The 22795-nt window shown below is 37.8% G+C and overlaps 1 protein-coding gene across 1 annotated transcript; it reads right to left on the reverse strand.

Moving 5' to 3' along the window:
• Positions 1 to 129: 129 nt before the first annotated feature.
• Positions 130 to 21711, reverse strand: kdm5ba (lysine (K)-specific demethylase 5Ba). The gene is made up of 28 exons (XM_051122610.1): positions 21547 to 21711; positions 20359 to 20557; positions 18723 to 18800; positions 17822 to 17944; positions 17489 to 17659; positions 16632 to 16760; positions 16456 to 16549; positions 15267 to 15334; positions 15025 to 15183; positions 14703 to 14822; positions 14458 to 14616; positions 14200 to 14381; positions 13835 to 13997; positions 13629 to 13748; positions 13357 to 13551; positions 10982 to 11163; positions 10750 to 10874; positions 10238 to 10388; positions 9716 to 9830; positions 9273 to 9628; positions 8012 to 8150; positions 7716 to 7895; positions 6505 to 6657; positions 5050 to 5460; positions 4868 to 4958; positions 4565 to 4770; positions 1161 to 1430; positions 130 to 1051 (listed from the first exon to the last, which is right to left on the reverse strand). The coding sequence occupies exons 2-28, from the start codon at positions 20509 to 20511 to the stop codon at positions 920 to 922; spliced, it is 4425 nt and encodes a 1474-aa protein (XP_050978567.1). The 5' UTR covers positions 20512 to 20557; positions 21547 to 21711; the 3' UTR covers positions 130 to 919.
• Between the last annotated feature and the right edge of the window lie 1084 nt (positions 21712 to 22795).

Below are 22795 nucleotides of genomic sequence, written 5' to 3' on the forward strand. Positions count from 1 at the left end.
GCCACCATAATGGCTCCATCCAGAGGAATGGAGGTTGAACAGCTACACCGAAGAGCTTTTTACTTTGTCGCCACCTGATGCTCAGATCTACGCGTTTGCTTCATGCACACAAATGAAGACAAGGCAGGCTCATGGTATCAGAAGTAGATCAGTATTTATAGGTGAGAACAAACCATTTTATTCCACAATTGAATTAACATCGGAAAGATCTGTTTTGAGTTTTAAAGAAAGCCACAGTATACATCACAAAGTATATTTTCACACAGCTTTTTCTTCTGCCTGCTACATCTCTTTTTGTCTGACAACCTACATCAGGATTCTGTACAAACACTTCTAATGCATCAAGCAACAGATCAGAGCAGATCTCGAGCTACTGAAAAATCAGGGTAACCAGCTGAGTTATTGCTGGGATAAATAAATAATATTTTATATTATTAGACACATGTACCAAAACAGCGGGTTCCAAAAATAACTTCAGACCATTTTGTTTAGTCCAATTAATATTATTTGGTGTAAATAGCCCGGATTGACAAATTCATGTTAGAAATTCTAAAGGTGACTGGGGAAAGAAAAACAAAACCAAACCAATAAATATGAACAAAAATACATTTGGGGAAGCTTAGGTTCCCTGTTGTTTTGCATTTATGGGATGGAAACCCCTGAGGTACGTCTATGCATCACGTTCTCTACAGAAGAAATAAAATGTTATAGAAGGAAATTCTCAAAAATACAAAACAAAAAGCAGAAGAATCATACAGATTTTTGTTAACAGTCCTATCAAGAAGGCAGTAGCACCAAGGGGAGCGGAGGGAGCGGGATTCAGTAAGAGGATCAAATCTGGTGCATTCTTGGTGCTGTAACTTATGTGCAAAACGGGGAGCCTTTTGACTATCCTTCCAAAAAAGTGTGATTTTGGTCCTCATTCTGTTAAATCGTTTATTGCGCAGCTGACGCAGATGTAGTCCTCGTTCTCAGCCTGCTCAGCAGACACTCCCACACAAATCTGGTGGAACCACTGGTTACAGCTGCCATCACACTGGACCCAGTTTACCTGAGGAAGACGGGAAAGCGCATTAATTATACATGCATGCAGAGGGTGTCACGATAACCCAGTGGATTAGAAAACAAAATCTAAGCTTTTCAATTATGTTAGAACTAACCTCGTTTCCTTCTGGCTGTTGACATTGCTTTGCCGAGCACACAGACCAATCCTCCTCGGAGTCGTCTGAATACGATAGGTCAGAAAGGGAGTTGGAGGGCGAGGTGGTTTGCTTCTCCTCTCTTCTCCTTTCTTTGTTCATTTTAGGCTTCTTTTTCTTGGGCTTCTTTATCTTGTCTCTTTGTTGCCCTTCCATGTTTTCTTTCTCTAGACGCCGCTTGCTGTTCTTCTCAAGCTTTTCGGGCTCCTTCTTGGTCTCTGGAACGGCATCCTAGATGGAACAAATTCAATCAAAATCAGTCGAGTCGTCTCACTGCCTACACAAGCAACTGCTTCCCAAAATTTACCGAACCTGATTTTAACTTTCTACATAGGCAGTAGTTCACATGCTTAATGCTCAGGTGGCTTTATTCATAATGGACTAATGTACAGTACCAGTCAAAAGTTTTTGAACACTGAGATTTTTAATGTTTTTTTTAAAGAAGTCTCTTCTGCTCACCAAGCCTGCATTTATTTAATCCAAAGTACAGCAAAAATATTGAGATATTTTTACTATTTAAATAAACAAATGTTTTCTATGTAAACATATTTTAAAATGTAATTTATTCCTGTGATCAAAGCTACATTTTCAGCATCATTACTCCAGTCTTTAGTGTCACATGATCCTTCAGAAATCATTCTAATATGCTGATTTGCTGTTCAATAAACATTTTATTTTATTATTATTATTATTATTATTATTATTATTATCATTATCATTATCATTATCATTATCATTATCATCATCATCATCATCATCAATAATATTTAAAACAGTTGAGTACATTTTTCAGAATTTTTTGATTAACAAAGATCCAAAGATCAGCATTTATCTGAAATAAAAAGCTTTTGTTACATTATACACTATACTATTCAAAACTTTGGAGTATAATTATTATTATTTTTTTTAAATATTACTTTTATTTAGCAAGGATGCTTTAAAAATCAATCAAAAGTGATGATAAAGAATGTAACAAAAGATTTCTGTTTTCAGGTAATTGCTGTTCTTCTGAACTTTCAATTCAAAGAAAAAAAAAAAATTCTACTTGGCTGTTTTCAACATCATAATAAATAAAAAAAAATATTTTATGAACAGCAAATCAGAATATTAGAATGATTTCTGAAGGATCATGTGACACTAAAGACTGGAGTAATGATGCTGAAAAATAGTTTTAAAATAAAAGCAAATCAAACAAGAATATATGCAAGCCTATTTCTGGCACTGTAGACAAAAAAACATTCTTTGGTAAACCGTAATTATGACAAAAATTTGAACATTTAGTCATGATGACATAAGTCATAATTATGGCTTAATTATTTCTCAACCTTTTAATGACTTAGTATGTCATAATTTCAACTTTTTGTCTCATAATTATGACTTCGAATCTCTTATGTCCTAATTATGACAAAAAGTCATAATTACTAGGGGTGTGACGAGACACTTATCCCACGAGACGAGACACCAGACTAGGTTCACGAGAATGAGATGAGATTTTTATACTTTTAAGAAATCCTTGATGAAGTATGTAGGGAAAAATATTCAACTGAAAAAGAAAATGCAAAAAAAAAAAAAAAAAAAAAAAAAAAAAAAAAAAAAAAAAAAAAAGTAGGTGCATTTTGAACTTTATGAAATTAAACTTCCATTTTAATGAATTATATGCAGTAATAACATTTAAACATGCTTCACGATTCTGGATAAATTGAGAATCCCAGTTGTTTTTAATAAATTGGAGACCATGATTCTTTGACGATTCTAGAGGGAAAAAAAACAACAAAAACAAACAAACAAAAAAAAAAAAAACATTCAATGAAGGAGTCAGTGTCTCACTTCATTACGACTTTTTTGACTATTGAAATCTGAATGAATGATTCAATGACATACAACGGACAGTTGTCACCACCTAGCGGAAGACGATAAACGTTACAATACATATAAGTGTTAAGATACTTTCGTTTTGATCCCTACTGTAGACAATAAGTGTTTATACCCAAACTATAAACTTTTATCCCAGTACTAGTATTACTTTTAATGTCTGTAACACAGAAATACTGATTATAATGTGGTTAAAAAGACTGTTTGTGTTGCTCTTTCTGCCTTTACATTTACCCCGACACTGATTCATTAACATGGGCAGCGACAAAACGTGCTTCTCACGTTCCACTGACACTGGCGATGTGAAACAGTCCTAATAGACAAAGCTAAATCGTTGTCATTTAGGAATAAAATCACGTGGGTGTTTGAATCGAGATCTCCATACTTATGGATTAATCAGGCAGCTCTAATCTAAACACAGCAAAATGTTTTGCAAGGATATTGTCACAAGACACATTGGATCTCTTCACACCCTAATAATTACAGAATGCAACTGTAACTTGCCTCATAACTCTAATTTATCAAAGCATGATGATTTTTTTTTGTTATGTGGCAGAATTAGTTCAATTCCAGAATAAAAATGTCCTGATAATTTACTCACCCCCATATCATCCAAGATGTGATTTTTTTCTTCAGTCAAAAAAAAAAAAAAAAATATATATATATGGTTTTTGAGGAAAACATTCCAGGATTTTTCTCCATATAGTGGACTTCAATGGGAGTCAATGGGTCGAAGGTCCAAAATGCAGTTTCAATGCAACTTCAAAAAGCTCCACAACGATCCCATCCGAGAAATAAGGGTCTTATCTAGCCAAACGATTGATCATTTTAAAAAAAAAACTAAAATTTAGATACTTTTAAACCACAAATGCTCATGCGATGCACAGCCGTGACTTTATCATGTTGGAAACATCACACGTTGTTAGCTCTTCATCAGTGTACTCTAGCTCATTTTCTCCTCCAACTTCAAAATCATCTGACGTTGTTTTTCTTTTTTTTGTAAAGGCCGTCTGACTTTTTTTGCACATTCCCTTTGTAAACGCTGGGTTGGTACTTTCGCCTACGTCACACGTGATCTTTCCAACATGACAAGACCCTTGTTCCTCAGCTGGGATTGTGTAGAGCCTTTCGCAGCTGTATTGAAACTGCAACTTGGACCTTCAACCCGTTGATCCCCACTGAAGTCCACTATGTGGAGACAAATCCTGGAATGTTTTCCTCTAAAACCTTAATTTCTTTTTCGACTGAAAAAAGAAATACATGAACATCTTGGATGACATCAGGATGAGTACACTATCAGGAAATGTTTATTCTGAAAGTGAACTAATCCTTTAATACCAAGATTAAATAGTTTGTTTACCTGCATGTCATGTGACATGAATTTGAACTTTGTCAAATGGGTTAGGCTGATTAGGCAAAATTTAGAAATCCCTCGTCTAAATCAGAGGAATGTACAATGCTACCAAGTAAACAAATTAGGAATATCCTCCAACCTGTCCTTTGCTGTGCGGAGGGCTCCTGTGAGGTGGACTTCGGTCTTGAGCAATGTGATACTGGTGATCGTGTTCGCTGCTCTGCAGGGAGTTCTGGGATGGTAAAAACCTGTTGAGCAGGCTGCTATAAAGCGGCTGGAGCTCAGGTAAAGTCACCTGCTGGAGAAGACCTTCCACCAACAGATCCTCCAACTCAGCACTGAGCTCTGTAACACGTGACACAATCCCAAATGTTTACATCTCCTCTCCTTTTACAACCACTCTGTAAGTGTGTATTAAAAACATCAAGCGTGGTTGACTCACCATTGAGAGGAATACACGGCTGAAGCATGTAGAAAGAACTGTTGCTCCCTACCAGTGTCTGAGATGATGCGATTCCAGAAATGTTTCTTGCCTGCGTCACAAATAGAATGGAACATGAATATAAATACAAAAGCGTCATTTTCATTGATTTTCAAACTGTTATTATTAAATATTATGCTCACTTTTCCATTCGGATGCTGTATTGGCAAAACCTGCTGCACTTTGTGTTGCCAGCGCACCGTTCTCTCAATCACATATCGCAGGGCATCGCCCTCTGGAAGCCGAACCCGAATCCGCTGCAAGGAAGCGAGCAGAGGAAGCACCTTATCCAGAGGTGGCTTCTCAGAGCGCTTGCACAGCGGGCATAGCCACGGTAGCCCTGTCTGTATGTCCTTGAACCCTGGCACACAGCCGCTGTGGTAGGCGTCTCGACAGAGTTCACACTGAAGCATAGGGCCTGCCGGGACGGTGTGACACAAGCACACTGTAGGGGCCACGCTGCTGGGCGAAGACTGAAACTTTGACTCATTTGAGGTTCTCAACATAGACAGGCTCTCCAGCTCTTTCTGATGTACGTCACTCAGAGTGGCCATCTGTTTGGAGAAGAACATACAAGTATGAGCAAATACCACTCACTCCCTTGTCATCCAAGATGTTCCACGTCTTTCTTCATTCGATAAGAAATTATGTTTTTTGAGGCAAATAATCCAGGAATTATCTCCATATTGTGGTGCCCACAAGTTTGAACTTTCGAAATGCAGTTTAAATGCAGCTTCAAAGGGCTCTAAACAATCCCAGTCAAGGAAGAGGGGTCTTATCTAGCAAAACGATTGGTCATCTAAACAAACTGACAATACTTTTATATACCTTGAACATTCGCCTCGTCTATTCTCTGCAATACATATACGAACTCTGTGTAATCTGGGTCAATACAATTAGGGTAGGTCGAAAAACTCCCATCTCGTTTTCTTCTCCAACTTCAAAATCGTCCTACATTGCCATTTTACCTTTTTTTTTGTGAAGGCCGTTTGATCTTCTATGCATGTTCGCTTTGTAAACACTGGGTCAGTACTTCTGCAGTGATGTAGGACGATTTTGAAAATGGAGAACAACCCAGTCAGTTTTTTTTGCTAAGCTTTTCTCTGCAAGCTTGTGTGAAAATAAGCCGCACAGATTTCACTCCCCTCCGTGACATAGAAAGGGGATCTTAATTTAATATTACCAACCCTTAATCTGCACGTTTCCACTGTGTTTTTGGAAGCAACAACAGTGTACCAGTTCAAACGCCATGGCGAAAGTTCAAGCAAAGCTTGCTAACTATTCTGTCATTGGCTGCACAGACGAGCACAGAACACTATTTAGAGCCCCAGCCTCAGAGGAGACAAAAGAGCAGTGTATTTATTAATTTATTTACTGTATATTACACTGCTGCCATACAGATCTAATATAAACATGCAATTTCTTTCCCAGTTGTTTACCTTCACAGACACAACCCACTGTTTTTGTAACTCGTGTGTTTTTAACATAAACCTGTGTGTATTTGAGAGTTTAACCGCAGTAAGACATGAAAGAGAACTTGGTTTAGTACTCGCATGCCATGTTTCACTGCACTAATTTCATACCAAAATGTAACTTACTGCTGAAGCTGTATCTTTGCTTGTCGAAAGTGCCTTTTCCACATCAAAAAGAGAGTCCAGTTTTACTTCAACTTTCTTGCAGGGTACCGAGGCATCCTTGGGTTTTTTAGACTTAGACTTTTGTGGTCCAGTCTCACACCTAGGGCACAAAACCTTAAAGACACAAGCACAAATTAAAACGGAACAATACATTTGTCACACAAATCACAAATATTTACAACAAAACTCAGGATGTAACGGTATTATCAATATTGTGGTCTCGATATTATCATGGTCACATGACGGTATGAAACGATAGGTCTTCCAGGCAAAAAGTGTAGTTTTTAAAAACATTTTAACTTCGTATTCTAACATAAAATGTCTTTAAAGTTGTTTTGGGCCATTATGCTTTGGCACAGTATCTGTCAAAAAAACTAAAACCAAAATCACAATATGGCTTAATCCATTCATCAAGTCCTTTTTTGTTGCGTGTTTCGGAGCGAAGCGTGCACTTTGTTCAGGCGATCAGCTCGTGATCCGGTGTTTTCCGCACCTCAGAACGGCTCAGTTCACAGTGTACGCAGTGAACACGTTTATTGCATTTAACGTGCACATTTGGGAATGCAACGGCCACCAGTTATACTTTATTTTCATCGCAGATGATTACAGCATTTTACTAGATATGTAGTGAGACGTGTTTTTGTAAGCCTGTTTTCATTGAAGCTGGAGTTTTCCGTCAAAATAAAAGCTTAAAGTGCAGTATGAATTGCTGACAGGTAGCAGTTTAAATGGGTAACATTACTGCGGTCCAAATTCAAAATATCTCTTTCAAGTGTAGAAATTGGGAAAGAAGTATTGTAATTTTCCTACTGTATTGTAAAGCAAGTATAACATATCTATGAAATATTCATTTTCATTTATTTTACAGTGCAATTGTTTTACAAAATATGGCTATTACTGTCATAGGAATACCAATAATATAAAACTGTTGTTATTGCTTTATATAAATCGACTTTCTAAAGTTTTCTTAGTTAAGAACATGGATTTTGAACTCTCAAAGTGCATTAGATAGAAGAAACTAACTTTAAAAATGTACAAAATTTAATTAATTAATTTTTTTACATATTGCTATAATTATTGTACCGTGGATATTGAGGTGTTAGCGTACCATGAGATTTTAAAATCGTTACATCCCTAAATGATACTTATTTAGGATGTGAATAAGTATGTACCTCAAGGAGAGAATGGGATGAGTTCCTCAACAGGAATGTTTTAGCTGCACTCTCCTTCCAGGCCTGTACCTCAGATACTAAGCTTTCCAGTCGAGTCAGTGGTTCTAGCATTACCGGAATACCTCTGGCTCTTGCCACTAGTTCAGTCAGGGCAGCAAGACCAGGAATACGGCCTCCAGCCTGTAGCAATAAATGTTTAAATAGACTCAGTGCTACTTGTACATGTTACACATGTTCTATGCATCCAATCATAGGGTTACAAATAATAGAGCTTTACAGAAATATGCAAAACATACCTGGAGAGCATCTGCTTCCATTATCCACTCTCTGGCCCTGCTTACACAGTCTTTAAGTTGAATACAGCTGGGCAGGTAAGCTGGGATGCTGTCCACTTCCTGTATAGCTGCCTCAAGAGTCTCAATACTATGACGAGGCCTAAAATAAGCAAAAAACAAAGGAAAGTTTATATTACTTTACAGGTCAAGTAATTTTTAAAAGATTAAATGTTTTGTAAAGAACAACTACATCTAAAATAAGTATCTAAATAGGGGGAAAGCTGCTTTCCTTTAAATATACTGAACTAACCTACTTTACTGGGCTAGTATTTTTATATTTATTTATATATATATATATATATATATATATATATATATATATATATATATATATATATATATACACACAAATATACACACAAATATACACACAAATATACACACAAATATACACACAAATATACACACACACACACATTTTAACATATTTAAATTAGAATTATATATTTTAAATGTATTAATGCTTTTATACAGCAAGGATGCATTAAACTCATGAAGAGTGACAGTAAAGATTTCTATACGAAAAATTCAGTTTGAACTTTCTATTCAAAGATCTTACTGTCCCCAAACTTTTGACCAGTACTTTGAACAATGTATGGACAGTGTAGGTGACGCACTGGACCGATGCAGCTAATCTGCCAGGAAGCAGCTTTAAGTCAAAATGCTAACCCTGCACATTTTTATTCCCCATCACAACTAGCTCAACCATCCGTGTGTGTGTGTGTGTGTGTGTGTGTGTGTTTTTAACAACATGCATGTTGGAAGAGCATGCAATAGGAAAAACAATTTGCAAGAAAAATATTTCCAGAATAGTTTGCAAATTATTTCGTTGCACAATCAACTTAGTCATGCACATTGACAAACCTAAACCACTACGACCTTTTTCACTTCTGAAATCTTGGTCATAAAAGTGGCGAAGAGTTTGCAATGTGCCACTGAAGTTCGTTAGTGGAAATTGTGTCACCATTTACTCACCCTCATGTCATTCTAAAACTATAAGAAATTCATTTCGTTTCAGAACACAACGGATGTTTTCCTTCTTTCCCTGTACAAACTTTTAAAGCATTACATTTTTGGTGTAATAGACTTGCAATGAAGAGACAGAAATCTCATTATACAGATTTCCTTATAAAACAAGTTTGAGGGCGTGTAAATGACAATTTTCATTCTTGGGTGAACTACCCCTTTAAAATCTAATTAACAATAACACTTAAATACAAACCTAGCAGTGAGCATGTTATGGGCCTTTTCTTCCCAGTGTTCACAGACAGTGAGCAGCTCCTGCAGACGAGCCATGGTTCTTTCCACACAGGCATGTGGTGCCAAGCCCACCCCTTGATCTATGAGCCTCCTCATGCAGTCTAGACTGAGGTCAGCCGGCTGATCGCTGGCTTCCTGAACGGCCTCCACCCAGCGGGCTTGCTCCAGCCTCTGCCTCAACACCGCCAGCTGAGGCAACTCCACATCCAGACCTGCACCTTCATCTAGAAGGGCTTGGAGAGCCGAAGAACCAGGCATGTCCTCAGCCAGGAGATCAGTGCTTTGCTGCTGGAACTGTTCAACGCGGTTCAAAAGAGCCTGAAAAGGAAGTAGAGAAAGGAAATGTCAGATCAACAGCTTTGGGATCTGGGAAAATTACACTAAGCATGTTGTATGGTTAGGTACCTTTAAGAAAGGAGCCTGCCGGATGGTACAGGGCAGGTCATACAGCTGATTGACAAACGACCTCAGTTCCTCCACCGTGAGCTGGTTCTGAGATTTCCCCCCACCGGAGCGATACCTATTAAAACAAATACAGAAATACATATTTGCATCCATTTAAAACTAGTTAAAGGAATAGTTCCCCCAAAAATACAAATTCCGCCATTAATTACTCACCCTCATCTTGTTCCAAACCCGTAAGACCTTCATTTATCTTGGGAACACAAATTAAGATATTTTTGATTCATAAAATTACGGTTGAACCACTGATGTCACATGAACTATTTTAATGATGTCCTTACTGCATTTATGGGCCTTGAACAATATCTTAATTTGTGTTCTGAAGATGAATTTTTATTTCCTTACAGGTTTGAAACAACATGAGGGTGAGTAATTAAAGACAGAATTTTCATTTTTGGGTGAACTATCCCTTTAAAAAGCAAGAACTTCAGATAGTTCTACATTATAGAGACAAGAATAATGTACCTTGTCTGTCTCTTGCCGTTAAGAAGTTGCTGAGCCATTGTGGTACACCTATCTGCATTCTGAATGACTTGACGCAGATGACTTAGCAGGTCAGTCTCAGGGTACGTCTTCTTCTCTGCTTCTACTATCAATGAACGAAGTTCCTCCAAATCTAATAAGAAAGACGAATCCTTTATTTCAGATAAAATGTGCATTTAACCCTCAAAAGATCCATAGTAGCAGAATTGCTACATTTGTACAAAGCGTTCAAAATTTAAACGTATGTGAATTAAAGTGTAATAAAATGCAATACTGGACTTCAAGGGGTCAAACTATTTTCTATTGTTTTCACACAGTGGAGCCTACTCAGTCTACTGTTATAAGAGTTCAAAACTTGGTGTATCAAAAATGGTAAAATTCTGCAACCCCAATGCAAATTCTGTCTAAACAAAATATTTTACACTAGTAACTTCCTAAAGGGTTATGAAAGGATTCTAAGGGTTAAAGACAAACACATTGTAACAATAACCCACCACTTTTATTGTCGTGATCAGCTTTTAAAATCTTGTTAACTTTAGATGCCCAGTCTTCATAAGATTCCGCACGAGCCGTCAAAGCCTGAAACAATGGCTTCAGTTCGGCAAGTGTGAATTTATAGCTGTGTGAGTAAAAGACAAAAAGGTTAATTTAATAAAACCTGCTAAATAAAAGTAAGAACTCTTCTGCATTTGATCTATCATGTCCTATGCTTTTGCAAACACATACTTGAGCGTGTAGCTTCTTGCAGGGCAAGAGCAGAGGTCTTCGATGTGGTGGAGACAGACCAGCTGGTCGGGGCTACAGGGACAGGTGATGGCAGACAGGTAACAGGTGGTCCGGCACTTAGCACACTGCCTTTCCTCATCTGCCAGTAAGTCATAGTCAACCTGTTGGGAGTGCCACACGCCCTAGAGAACAGAACAAACACAATGGGATCAATTAGTAATAGACAGACAGACCATGAATGCAAACAAAGCGAGTAGAGACAACAGGTTTAATTACTTTAAGTAAATAAACATATAAAATAGTACTATTTTAGATTGATAAATACAGTTGAAGTACATACACCTTGGAGAATCTGCAAAATGTTAATTATTTTACCAAAATAAGAGGGGTCATACAAAATGCATGTTTTTTATTTAGTACTGACCTGAATAAGATATTTCACATAAAAGATGTTTACTTAAAGTCCACAATAGAAAACAATAGCTGTGTTTTTGTTTTTTTGTTTAGTGATAGTTGTTCATGAGTTCCTTGTTTGTCCTGAACAGTTAAACTGCCAGTTGTTCTTCAGTAAAGCTCTTCAGGTCCCACAATTTTTTTTGTTTTTTCAGCATTTTTGTGCATTTGAACCCTTTCCAGCAATGACTGTACGATTTTGTGATACATCTTTTCACACTGAGAATAACTGAGGGATTCATATGCAACTATTACAGAAGGTTCAAACGCTCACTGAAGCTTCAGAAGGAAAAGCCATGCATTAAGAGTCAGGGGTGTAAACTTTTGAACGCAATGAGGATGTGTACATTTTTCTTTGCCTAAATATATTTTTTTTTTTCATCTAGTACTGCCCTTCAGAAGCTGCATGTTCCCCAGAAGACAAAATAAGTTAAATTTACCCTGATCTTCAAATTCCAAAAGTTTTCACCCCCAAGCTTTTAAAGGGGTCATCGAATGCCCATTTTCCACAAGTTGATATGATTCTTTAGGGTCTTAATGAAAAGTCTATAATACACTTTAGTTAAAAATTCTCAATTACCTTGTCAAAATGAGCTCTGCAAAAATCATCCCATTCTGAGGGACTGTTCCTTTAAATGCAAATGAGCTCTGCTCACCCCGACCCTCTCTTCTCTCTGTGGAGTAACGAGCTGCGAGAGATTGTTTACTTTAGCCACATTTAGCGCGTTTAGCTGTGAAACTTGCTAATTAGCAGGTTATTAGGAAAGGTGATTGCAGAAATTCAAAAAAAAAAAAAAACTTCTGCTGTAGGTGAAGCTGTATCACAAATGATTTGCGCGAACATAGACGCAATTTATGTAGAACGGTAGGCGCGTTACTTTCACAAACAAACGTAATCCACTGCATCTTCAGCGGCTCAGATGTCAGGAGTAAATGACCACCATGTTCAATATTACATCCAGCAACACAACACCTCAATCGCTCAATCAGAGATATTCTTGTCTAACTTACATTCCTGCTCCAGCATCAAAACAATGTAGGTCGGACTGTTACAGCTGATCTCTGAGGTAAGACGCTCATGTCAATCGACTATCGTGGGAGTGGCCTGATGCCACACCGACAGGCTTCTGAGAATGGATCGATTTGAAAAAGGGGATTTTATTTTTACTGATTAATTAAAAACCACTGCACGGATTTTTATTATTATAGGGTAGATGTGTACATACACTGCCAACACACAATGTTCAAACAACATGTAAAAGTGAACTTTGCATCCGATGAGCCTTTAATGCATTGTTTCCTTCAGAAGCATCAGTGAGTGTTTGAACCTTCTGTAGTAGTTGCATACTACTGTATACTAATAGACAGAGTCCCTCAGTTTTCCTGAGCTTGAGAAAACATGGATCTCAAGAACACACAGTCATTGTTGGAAAGAGTTCAAATACACAAATGTTAAAAAAAACAAAGAATTTATGCAACCTGAAGGATTTTTCTGAAGAACAGTGTGCAGTTTAACTTTTTAGGACAAACAAGGAACTCATGAACAACTACTACAAAAAAAGCTGTGGATCATTCAGGTAACAACAGTATTAAGAATCAAGTGTATGTAAACTTTTGAATAGGGTCATTTTTATAAATCCAACTATTATTTTCTTTTGTGGACTATATGAAACATCTTATGTGAAATATCTTATTCAGGTCAGTACTAAATTAAAAAAAACAAAAAAAAACAACAACATGTATTTTGTATGATCCCTCTTATTTTGGTAAAATAATTAACATTTTGCAGATTCTGCAAGGTGTATGTAAACTTCTGGCTTGTATACAAGATATATATTTTGTGGTTATTCAACCAACTGGGTTATGAAGTACAGCTATTGTAGCTAAAAATGTGCTAACTGCCTTTAAAAGTAGCCACCCACCAGCTTATAGGCTCTTTCACGGAGCATCTTCTCTTCCAGAATCATGGCACACATGTCCTTCTGGACAGCAGAGGCCAGTTCTAACTCTAGAGAGTCTGCCTTGGCGGCAATATTACAGGTCATCTCATCATGGGAGAAAACACAGTATCTGTTGAGGGATCGGTAGTGCTCGACACACTGACGACCAAGAGGCATCTGAAACGCAAGACAGCATTTAAATTCAGTATGCTTATCCTAATTAAAATTTCATGCTGACTTTAAGCGACTTTTACCCAGTCTGCTGTGCAGAAGTTGACTGCCTCTGCAAAGTTGAAGCCCTGGTTGAAACCACTGTGATAGGACCTCGGGAAAGTAATGACGAACTCGCCAGCACACTGGTTTGTACGGTAAATCTAAAGGAAGAAAAGATGAGGTAACTTGATTATGTGCTCCATCTTGTGTTATTAATGGTCTTTGTTTAGTCCATAACTCCACTCACTGGTACTCCATGCTCCATGAGCACATTTGGGTTCATGATGGTGACCAGCTGGTGGAGCAGGTCTGGCTGAGACTCAAAGAGCTCAGGGGCCAGGTTCTTCATCACATTCTCCAACTGCTCAGCAGCATAGCCAGGAGCGCCATACCACGTCTTTGGCTCTCCCCTGCAAATCAAAACAACAAAAGTGAGTGGAAAAACAACAGTCTCAGAGCATGAATTGGTTTCATCTCAGAAACTGTTCAAATGAAGCATACACAACCCACTAAACAAGCCATGCACATGGAAGTTGTTGAAGAGCAGATACACTCACTCAGTCTACCAAGAAAAATAGGTTACTTTCAATTTGGAACGTGTGAGTGGATTACCAGTGCAGATAGTTGATGGAATAACTCCAATGGTCCTCAATGTGCCAGCAGAAGGAGGAGAAGCACATGCCCACATAAAGCCATGGGAGCTTCATCCCACAGATGTCTGCTGTGACATGAGTCAGCACAGATGCATCCAACACTGGCATGTTGTTGAGGTTCCAGCCACTGCTCAGATAATCCTGGACAACAAGAAATGTGATGATAAAACATGCATTTAAGATTCAAAAAACAAGGCATTTCAGGTTATTTCTGTACCTCCTCCTCTGGTGAGACTTTAAATGTGCCGTTCTTAACAGGGAAGCCACTTCCGAAGTCCTTTGAAGCAATATCAGCCCCATACTCTACAGTAACATCCTCCTCGATGGTGCTAACCAGCCTCCAGAACTCCTTTTCCACCAGCTCTGTGGGAACCATCTGCCGATAGGACGATAAGGCTAATCACTTTATATTCCATATGGCATGCAACCATATTTGTCACACAAAAGTGTCATTTAACATACGTGAACAGGCATGTTAAAGTAGTCAGACTTGAAAGAGTCAGCCATATCGCCAAAGGTGCGGAGGGTGTAGTCTCTGGAGGCCTGCTCGAACCCAAATGCTACCTGTGGCTTACCACACTCCTAAAGAGAGAGCAGAAAGGCAGATGATCCCAAACTAAATTCAAATGACTATTAAATACATTCCAGTACAGACAAACAGAAGCAGCTGTAATTTAGTTATAAAAAAGCTTTTTTGTATTTATTTAATGAAAGGTTACATTACTATCATACGAGGCCACTAAACAAACAAAGAATCAAACGTAGACAGTTGGGAGTGGCTCACCTGAGCCAGGCACTTGGGGCACCTCCAGTCACCTTTGGGGACGTCGTGGAGGGGTGGGATCAGACAGAAAGTGTGATAACTGTCGTCACACCCATCACAAAGCAATAGTCTATCTTCATCGCCTCCACCCCCACATACCAAGCACATGTACTGCTCCACCTGTGAGGAAAACAAACATTGTCATAAAGGAATGCAATACATACTTTCTGTTGTGTGAAATCCAAATGGTACTCTGACCTCACCTTTGATTTTTCACCTTCAACTTGTTGCTCAATGGGTTCTTCTTTCACCTGCACTGGAATTGTCATAACTGGAAGAAATTTGTAAAGTAAATAAGTTTGAACTGTCACATTGCAGTGAGATTAAAATGTGGAAATGCACTACTATTCAAAAATTCAGAAACACAGTAATGTTGTGAAATAATTTTACTAAATAATTATTTTCTACTAATAATGCATTTTAAAACATAGCTTATTTCTGTGATAGTAAAACTGAATTTTAAGCAGTCAGAATTTTCTGATCATTTGAAAAGATTTTACTTAATTTATTGCTTCCATGCAGAATGAAAGTATTCAAAAAAAAAAAATTAGATGGATGTTAAAGTCTACTGAAGTGCTTTGAAACACGCAGCGTTATTCTATGTATTGATGTAACTTCAACTGAAACAGGAAGACAGGTCGGGACATATCCCGCCCTCATTTCTTAAATACCCAATAGCGTTTCGTTTACATCTTAGCTTGGGCCAGAGCTGTTGAGCTTAGTAAAGCTGCATTTGACAGCATATGACAGCCACAATCTCATCCATATCACATTATTTCTATATAAAATAGCATTCTGTATAGAATTCAAATGTGTCCGATACGTTTTGTGGTCCGTGCATATGATCCGCTGAGCATATGGACCGGAGCAGAGTGTGCATGCTGCAGTGGTTCGTGTGACAACACGAAACCAGACTTCATTCGCCCCAACTGAACGCATATTTACACTGTCTGAATCGTTCTCCATCCCCTATACAGTGCACTACGTGCCATTTACTGTAAAGAAAATACAAATTCTGAAGTCGCAGCTTCAGCGTCTATTTATAGTGTAGGGGGCAGATGCTTTGAATTCTTGGGAGCATTTCCTTGGACAAAAAAGTTTGATGGGATGCAGAAGTGCATGGTGATGTCATCTAAATCACTGATCCATATTGCCGGAAGTTAGAGACTGTAAGTTTTAAATGCTTATATCTTGTAAATGCGAATTTTGTTATCGTTTTGGAGCACACTAACTTACAGATAACCTTAAAGCTAACATATTCATACCAAAGCCAAAAACAAATTCAATTTTGATTTTATGGAAATGTAATATGTAAATGTAATACCTAGCCATGATGGACATGCAAAGCGATTTTTGTGACAAAATGTAGAAATAAAAAATACTGATCTGTACCTGATTCTGGTTTTGCCACATATGAGCCCATTCGCCTCCTAAGGTTGGGTTTGTTTTCGCACACCTCACCCGGTTCTGATTTAAAACAGCGGCCCTATGAAGAGAGACAATGTCAAGAATCAATGTTTGAACAAAATGTTCCAGGTATGAATTGGACTTCTATATCTATCCTTTACCTTGGTCCGTTTAGCTCTGCGGGCGATAGTGCAGGTTTCCACTGGTTGCACCGACTGACGCTGGGGCAGGTCGTGAGGTTTGTACTCCTTGTCTTTGGTGTCATTAGTCAGAGTTGGCTTCTGAGAGTTCTGTTGGAAAAAGATATTTAACGCTGACACCATGCAAGTTGTAAGCGAATACATTTACAATGGAAATTTAAAGAACACAAATGCATAAGTGTGCACATGTGGTTTCACTCTTATCTAATTAACCAGAGAGCCACATGACAGCAGGGTGGACATTATTAAAGCCAGTAACAGTGAGAGGCAAAGCAGATCACCCCTAGGGTATTAACCATGGGGTAAAAGCAGCAGGCGAGAGAACCTAGAGCTCATTGAATGAATTCACACCCCTTTATGGATAGGGGGAGGGGACTGTGGGTACAGCACTGAAAAACATGCATGTCAAAAAAAGCTGTTAACCACTGAACCCGCAGGAACACCAAAACACAGACGAACAACCTGCCATGCACTACTTAAAGAGTAAAAACAAACTACAAATGACACCCTATAAAAACATGCACAGGAACACAACCTCAAGTTTATGTCCCGTAGATTTTTATGTTAAATACTGTGTGTGCCCCTAATCTGCTCTGAATATATATGGTGAAAATAAACTAGGTCGCTTATCAACAATGCTTCATAAAACTGGGGCACTCTTCCTGTTCAGATACAGAGTTCTTTGCCAAAAACAAAATCATGGACAATGCCCGTCATGTGTGCACCATAACAAAGAACATTTATCAGGACAAGAGATGGAAACTGAATGACACAAGGCTGAAAAGGGGAAAGTTATACAAGCGCTTTAGTGACCTCACCATAAGATTAGCTCCTGTCTGGAACAAATAATATGGGTATAGAATCCTCTCATAGTGAGCCCGAAGGTGAGAGCCAACCGCTTTGCCGGGAGCAAAGCCCATCCTCAGTGCAATCTGGGTCCATCTCCGTTCTTTACAGACCACATCAAAGCCTCCCTCCTCTTTGACCAGCTAGACAGAGACATGGGGTCACCAAACACATCCATATTTGATTTTCAAAAAGGCCACTGAGAAAGTATAGGACAGTGTGTTGAACTCTAGTGTGCTAAATTAATAGTAATATGCTTTAGACTTTGCACATGGCTGCTAAAGGTGACATAACCTCAGTCCTACCTTGTAAAGGACATACAAGTCCAGAGTTTTGCGCTCAACGTGAGGAATTTTCAACGTACAACCCTGCAGTTCCCAGAACTTTGCTATCTGGTCCAAGAAGTTGAGCTTCACTCTGGTCTGGGCCTATAAAACAATACAAGACAACAAAAATCAAACAAAGTCCTTGCTCTTTCAATAGCTCCTGGTTTGCAAATGAGAAAGCATCTTGGCATTTTATATTCATTTTATAAGAACTCTTTTATATTTACAAAAATTACACTACTGTTCAAAAGTTTGGAGTTAGATCTTATACACTTATTCAGCAAAGATGCATTAAATACATCAAAGTTTATGACAAGTTACAAAGGATTTCTAAGCAACTCAACTGTTTTCAATGTTTATTATTCTTGAACACCAAATTGGCATATTAAAATGATTTCCGAAAGATCACGTGACACTAAAGACTGAAGTAATGCCTGCTGAAAACTCAGCTTTGCCATTACAGAAATAAAGTGCGTTTTAAAATATTAAATTAGAAAACACCTATTGATGTTACATTATTACAGTTTGTACTGTATTTACTAATCAAATAAACACAGCCATCATAAGCATCGAAAGCATATCCAAAAACATTTTAAAAATCGTGCTGACCCCAAACTTGTCAACAGTATGGTATATTAAAAAGACAAACCAACCAACCAACCATAGAGCAACCAATAGAGCTAGTTAGCAACAATGAGGCCTTATTGTGAATTTTATTTTTGTTTGTGACCTTTTCAGAGTTGACACTAAACCCTGTGTTTTTAAATACAGCAGATCAAAAAGTGGTCACACTGGTTGCTGATTTTGGTTTAGGTTTAATAAGGCCACAAGAGCAAATCTACAAATACAAAATAAGCAGATAAATAGAAAAAGGTCTCACCTCTAACTCATTGAGCCTCTGAATGCGTGGCGTAAAATGCAGTCTGTCCACATCACAGGCAAATGGTGGCTGCCAACCCTGACACACACACAAAAAACAAACGTGTTAAGCTTTAATGTTTACCATTTGCCACAAGTGTTAAACTTATGTCTAATGGCTTTAAGAAAAGTATTTGTGCTTATATCTGCATGAGGGTTTTTTCATTATGCCATCTTTCTATTGAACAATGATGATTATGAATACAACGTGAAAGTGATACAAGTAACATTTAATACACATCAAGATGATTAAAAAAAATACTGTTCAATACTCAAAACAATAACACGTTTGTCTTAATTTCAAGAGGTCCCGGTATGTTTATCACTAAAGCACTTTCTTTATACGTCACAAGGTAGGTATTAATTTCATACATATAAAATAAAGTTACATAAGGGTCCAGAGGTCCACTGGCATGATTCAGGAACCATTAACATTTTATTTAGCTATATTTACGTGCTAAAACATCAGTCATAAGCATATTTGCAGTATAACATACTAGGATGGTCACAGATGACTACCATACATTTCTTTATCTTTCCACTGAGGCCGTTTTAGGGTGTTAACAATTGTGAGCAAGACAAACAAAAAAATATGCATAGCTAATACAACAACTGTGTAACGGTTAAAACGCGACATAAACGGAATCTCCCTTTTCGCTTGCGTTGTTATTTACATCAAATTTCAGTTTCAATGGCCAAATGCAAATACACAACTCGCACAACATGGAGGACAACGGCGGAGACCAATAACGCCACCTCAAACTTCAGCAATATTTTCACGTTTGTTTCAAAATACAACTTAAACCTTAAGATATTTGATAAAACACAGAAGTGTGTTGGCAAATTGAGTGGTTTGATGTTATTTGCTAGCATAGTGGCCATTGTTACTCAAGACAGTATTTCCGTAGCACCGAATAAACAGTACAAAATGCATTTTATCGACTTTTGTTTAATAAACAGACACTTTTACACCATCTTTCAACATTAGAGAACCAAATAAAATGTTATATTTAAACGCAAATGCTTTGACGTTAAAAGGTAAAAATAGGAAGTTGCATGGTTTCAAAAACAATGTTCACCAAAAAGTCCAGGTTATTCGCGAAATGTTCTAAACTAAATGTAAAATAAAGTTGTATAATATTTGTCCCAGGTAATTTGAAATTCACTATCGATGATTGTTCTTATTTGGGTGGATGCATTCTGGCCAACATAGATTTTGTAAGACAATAACAATCACTAGATTCTGTCCCTCAACATTTTCCATCAACCAAACATTTATTAAAAGTATCTGTCAAAAAACCAGTCGTGGTGCACAAAAGCAAGCAAGAATGCGCTAAAACTCTCTTCAAGAGAAAGTAAGTGATGTTATTGTGGTCGCTATTGGAGTAAACCACACGCGAGCATTCACGCATAGCTAGTAGCTGCGCGTACACGCGCACACGCCGTTACGAACGTTCGCAATGGCTGGAGCCGCAATCCGCCATGTTGAAAAACCTGTCTTCAGAAAAAGTGTTTCGGGATCTGCGATCTGCGAGTATAAAAGACGACCGAGAGCTGGCGTGCATTTGACAGTTCTGTTATATGTCGAAGAAACTTACCGGGGGCGGTCGGATCTTGCAGATGCCAGTGTTTTCTGCAATTGGACGTATTTTGTTGATGAACCCAAAAGGGTCGGCAAATTCCTCCCAACTGGGCTCAAAGACAGGGCACTCCGGTGGTGGAATAAACTCGTTGGGTCGTGAATGGGTCATTCTGGGGAACTTGATCCGAATGATGACATGTAGAAACTGCAGTAAACTGTTTGAAGTTGAAGTAAATGTTTTAATTAGACTCGAAAAGATGCCATATTAAAGAATGATTACACCTGAACTCCGACAATTAACATCCTCATCCACTTTGGGAAACGTACACACAGACGGAGTGCTGACGTTACAGTGCTTTGTAGCCTTCCGCTTTCAAAAGTAGAGACGTTGGATTTCCTTTCTCCATCCGACATTTTCACCAGTGTAGATTTTTAAAAAAAAGTTTTTGTTTTTGTTTGAACGTAAAATGTACACTTCAAATTTCCATAAGGTATGGCAAGTGGAAAAACCCGCATTGTTCAATATCGTAACATTTATGTAACGATCTAACAAAGCTTTTGACTTTGTATTGGTCAGTAATAGGCAATAAATATACATGACGTCAATTAATTGTATTCTAGCAAACAAAATATGCTATTACATTTCAAATCTGACTAAACGTAGCTGTTTCTGAAAAGTCATCCAGATTTTATTTTCAAACGCCTTTGCTTTATCTCCTCGCGATGGCGTAAACATATTAAGTAACAGACAATACTCTCCTAAAATCTGAGGTCCAAAACAAAGCTTTTACAAATGTCAAACCCCTCAAAAACTTATGTACGTTTGTACGTTTTAACGTCTCCCCTGAAGTGTTTTTTAAAAATGCAGAAGTAGGCTGCCTTTGAATTAGAGAAGTGACTTGCGCGGATTGATACAACACAGCTTCGTTTTCACAGGAACTACTTCTTTAAATGGACTCTTTCAAGTTACCCACTCGGAAGTAACAGATGTTGTCCAGGGACGATGAATTTAGCCACTCTCCACCCGATTGACATTTAAATTTACGATTAACCTCTGGAGCGGGGTGACATCGTGCAAACTGCACATCAAAAACCGTTTGAATACATAATCCGTGGGCATTTGAACCGTCACATGACCCGATTTAGGAATGCAGGATCCTTCAACGGAAAACGACATATTGTGCCAAGACAGAAAGTATCTCACCGTACTGGCGATGCGGTCGACTTTTGTCTTTACATATCTTTGTGCATAAGGTCCATCAACATCCACCGTAGTATTCCATGCGAGCGATATCTATGAGCACGTACCACACGTCAACTCGGAAGCTGTCGCCCCCTATAACACAGGACAGATATCCCTGGTTCCCTGATCCGCCTATCGCAGGAAACAGCCACAGTTATTCTACCGAGGCAGGCTGAGGTGTGGCAGCAGTAGTCTGACCTGTTACCGATAATATCAAGGATACTTACTGAAAAGAACAAATCATCTTTGCTCATTTGTCTGAAATCAGTATATGTCATGGCTTATTTTTTCATAAATGTTCATTAATATCACAGCAGCACATCCATTTAGGGTGATTAGATACATTTTATACATATTTATGTGTGTTTGTGTACATATACGTACATATATATTATATATATATATGAAGAGTTCAGATGCAAAAGCCTCTAAATCCATCTGACGCATTTCTTTCTGGCTACATTGTATAGGTTTCTATGTAAGCACTGGTACTTTTGATTGGGCTGAGGCTGGAATTTAGCGAGTTTGAAGTAAAAGTATTTGATGGACATATAATATGTGTCAGGAGCATTCACTCAGTATCATTATCTAATTTTTGACCGAGATGGCTTTTAGCTGGTTTTGCATCTGAACTCTTCATATATATATATATATATATATATATATACACTCTTAAAAATATAGGTGTCATGATGCCGTAGAAGAACCTTTTCTGTCTGAATGGCTCTATAAAGAACCTTTAACATCTGAAAAACCTTTCTGTTTCACGAAAGCGGTTCTTCAGATTATAAAAAGATAAGAAAGAGATGGTTCTTTAAAAAACCTTTGACTGAATGGTTCTTATATATATATATATATATATATATATATATATATATATACACATACATACACTGACACAGATAAATATTGTTTATACATATATTTTAGATAAATATTATATATACACCACCAGTCAAAAGTTTTGAACAGAAGATTTTTTATGTTTTTTTTTAAAGAAGTCTCTTCTGCTCACCAAGCCTGCATTTATTTGATCCGAAGTACAGCAAAAACAGTAACATTTTAAATTTATTTCTGTGATTTCAAAGCTGATTTTTTTTTTTTTTTTGCATTACTCCAGTCACATGATCCTTCGGAAATCATTTGAATATTCAGATTTTCTGCTTAAAACAACAACAAAAACATATTATTATTATTATTATTATGTGTA

The sequence above is a fragment of the Labeo rohita genome, chromosome 11 (assembly GCF_022985175.1).
Source record: "Labeo rohita strain BAU-BD-2019 chromosome 11, IGBB_LRoh.1.0, whole genome shotgun sequence".
Classification (NCBI taxonomy): Eukaryota; Metazoa; Chordata; class Actinopteri; order Cypriniformes; family Cyprinidae; genus Labeo; species Labeo rohita.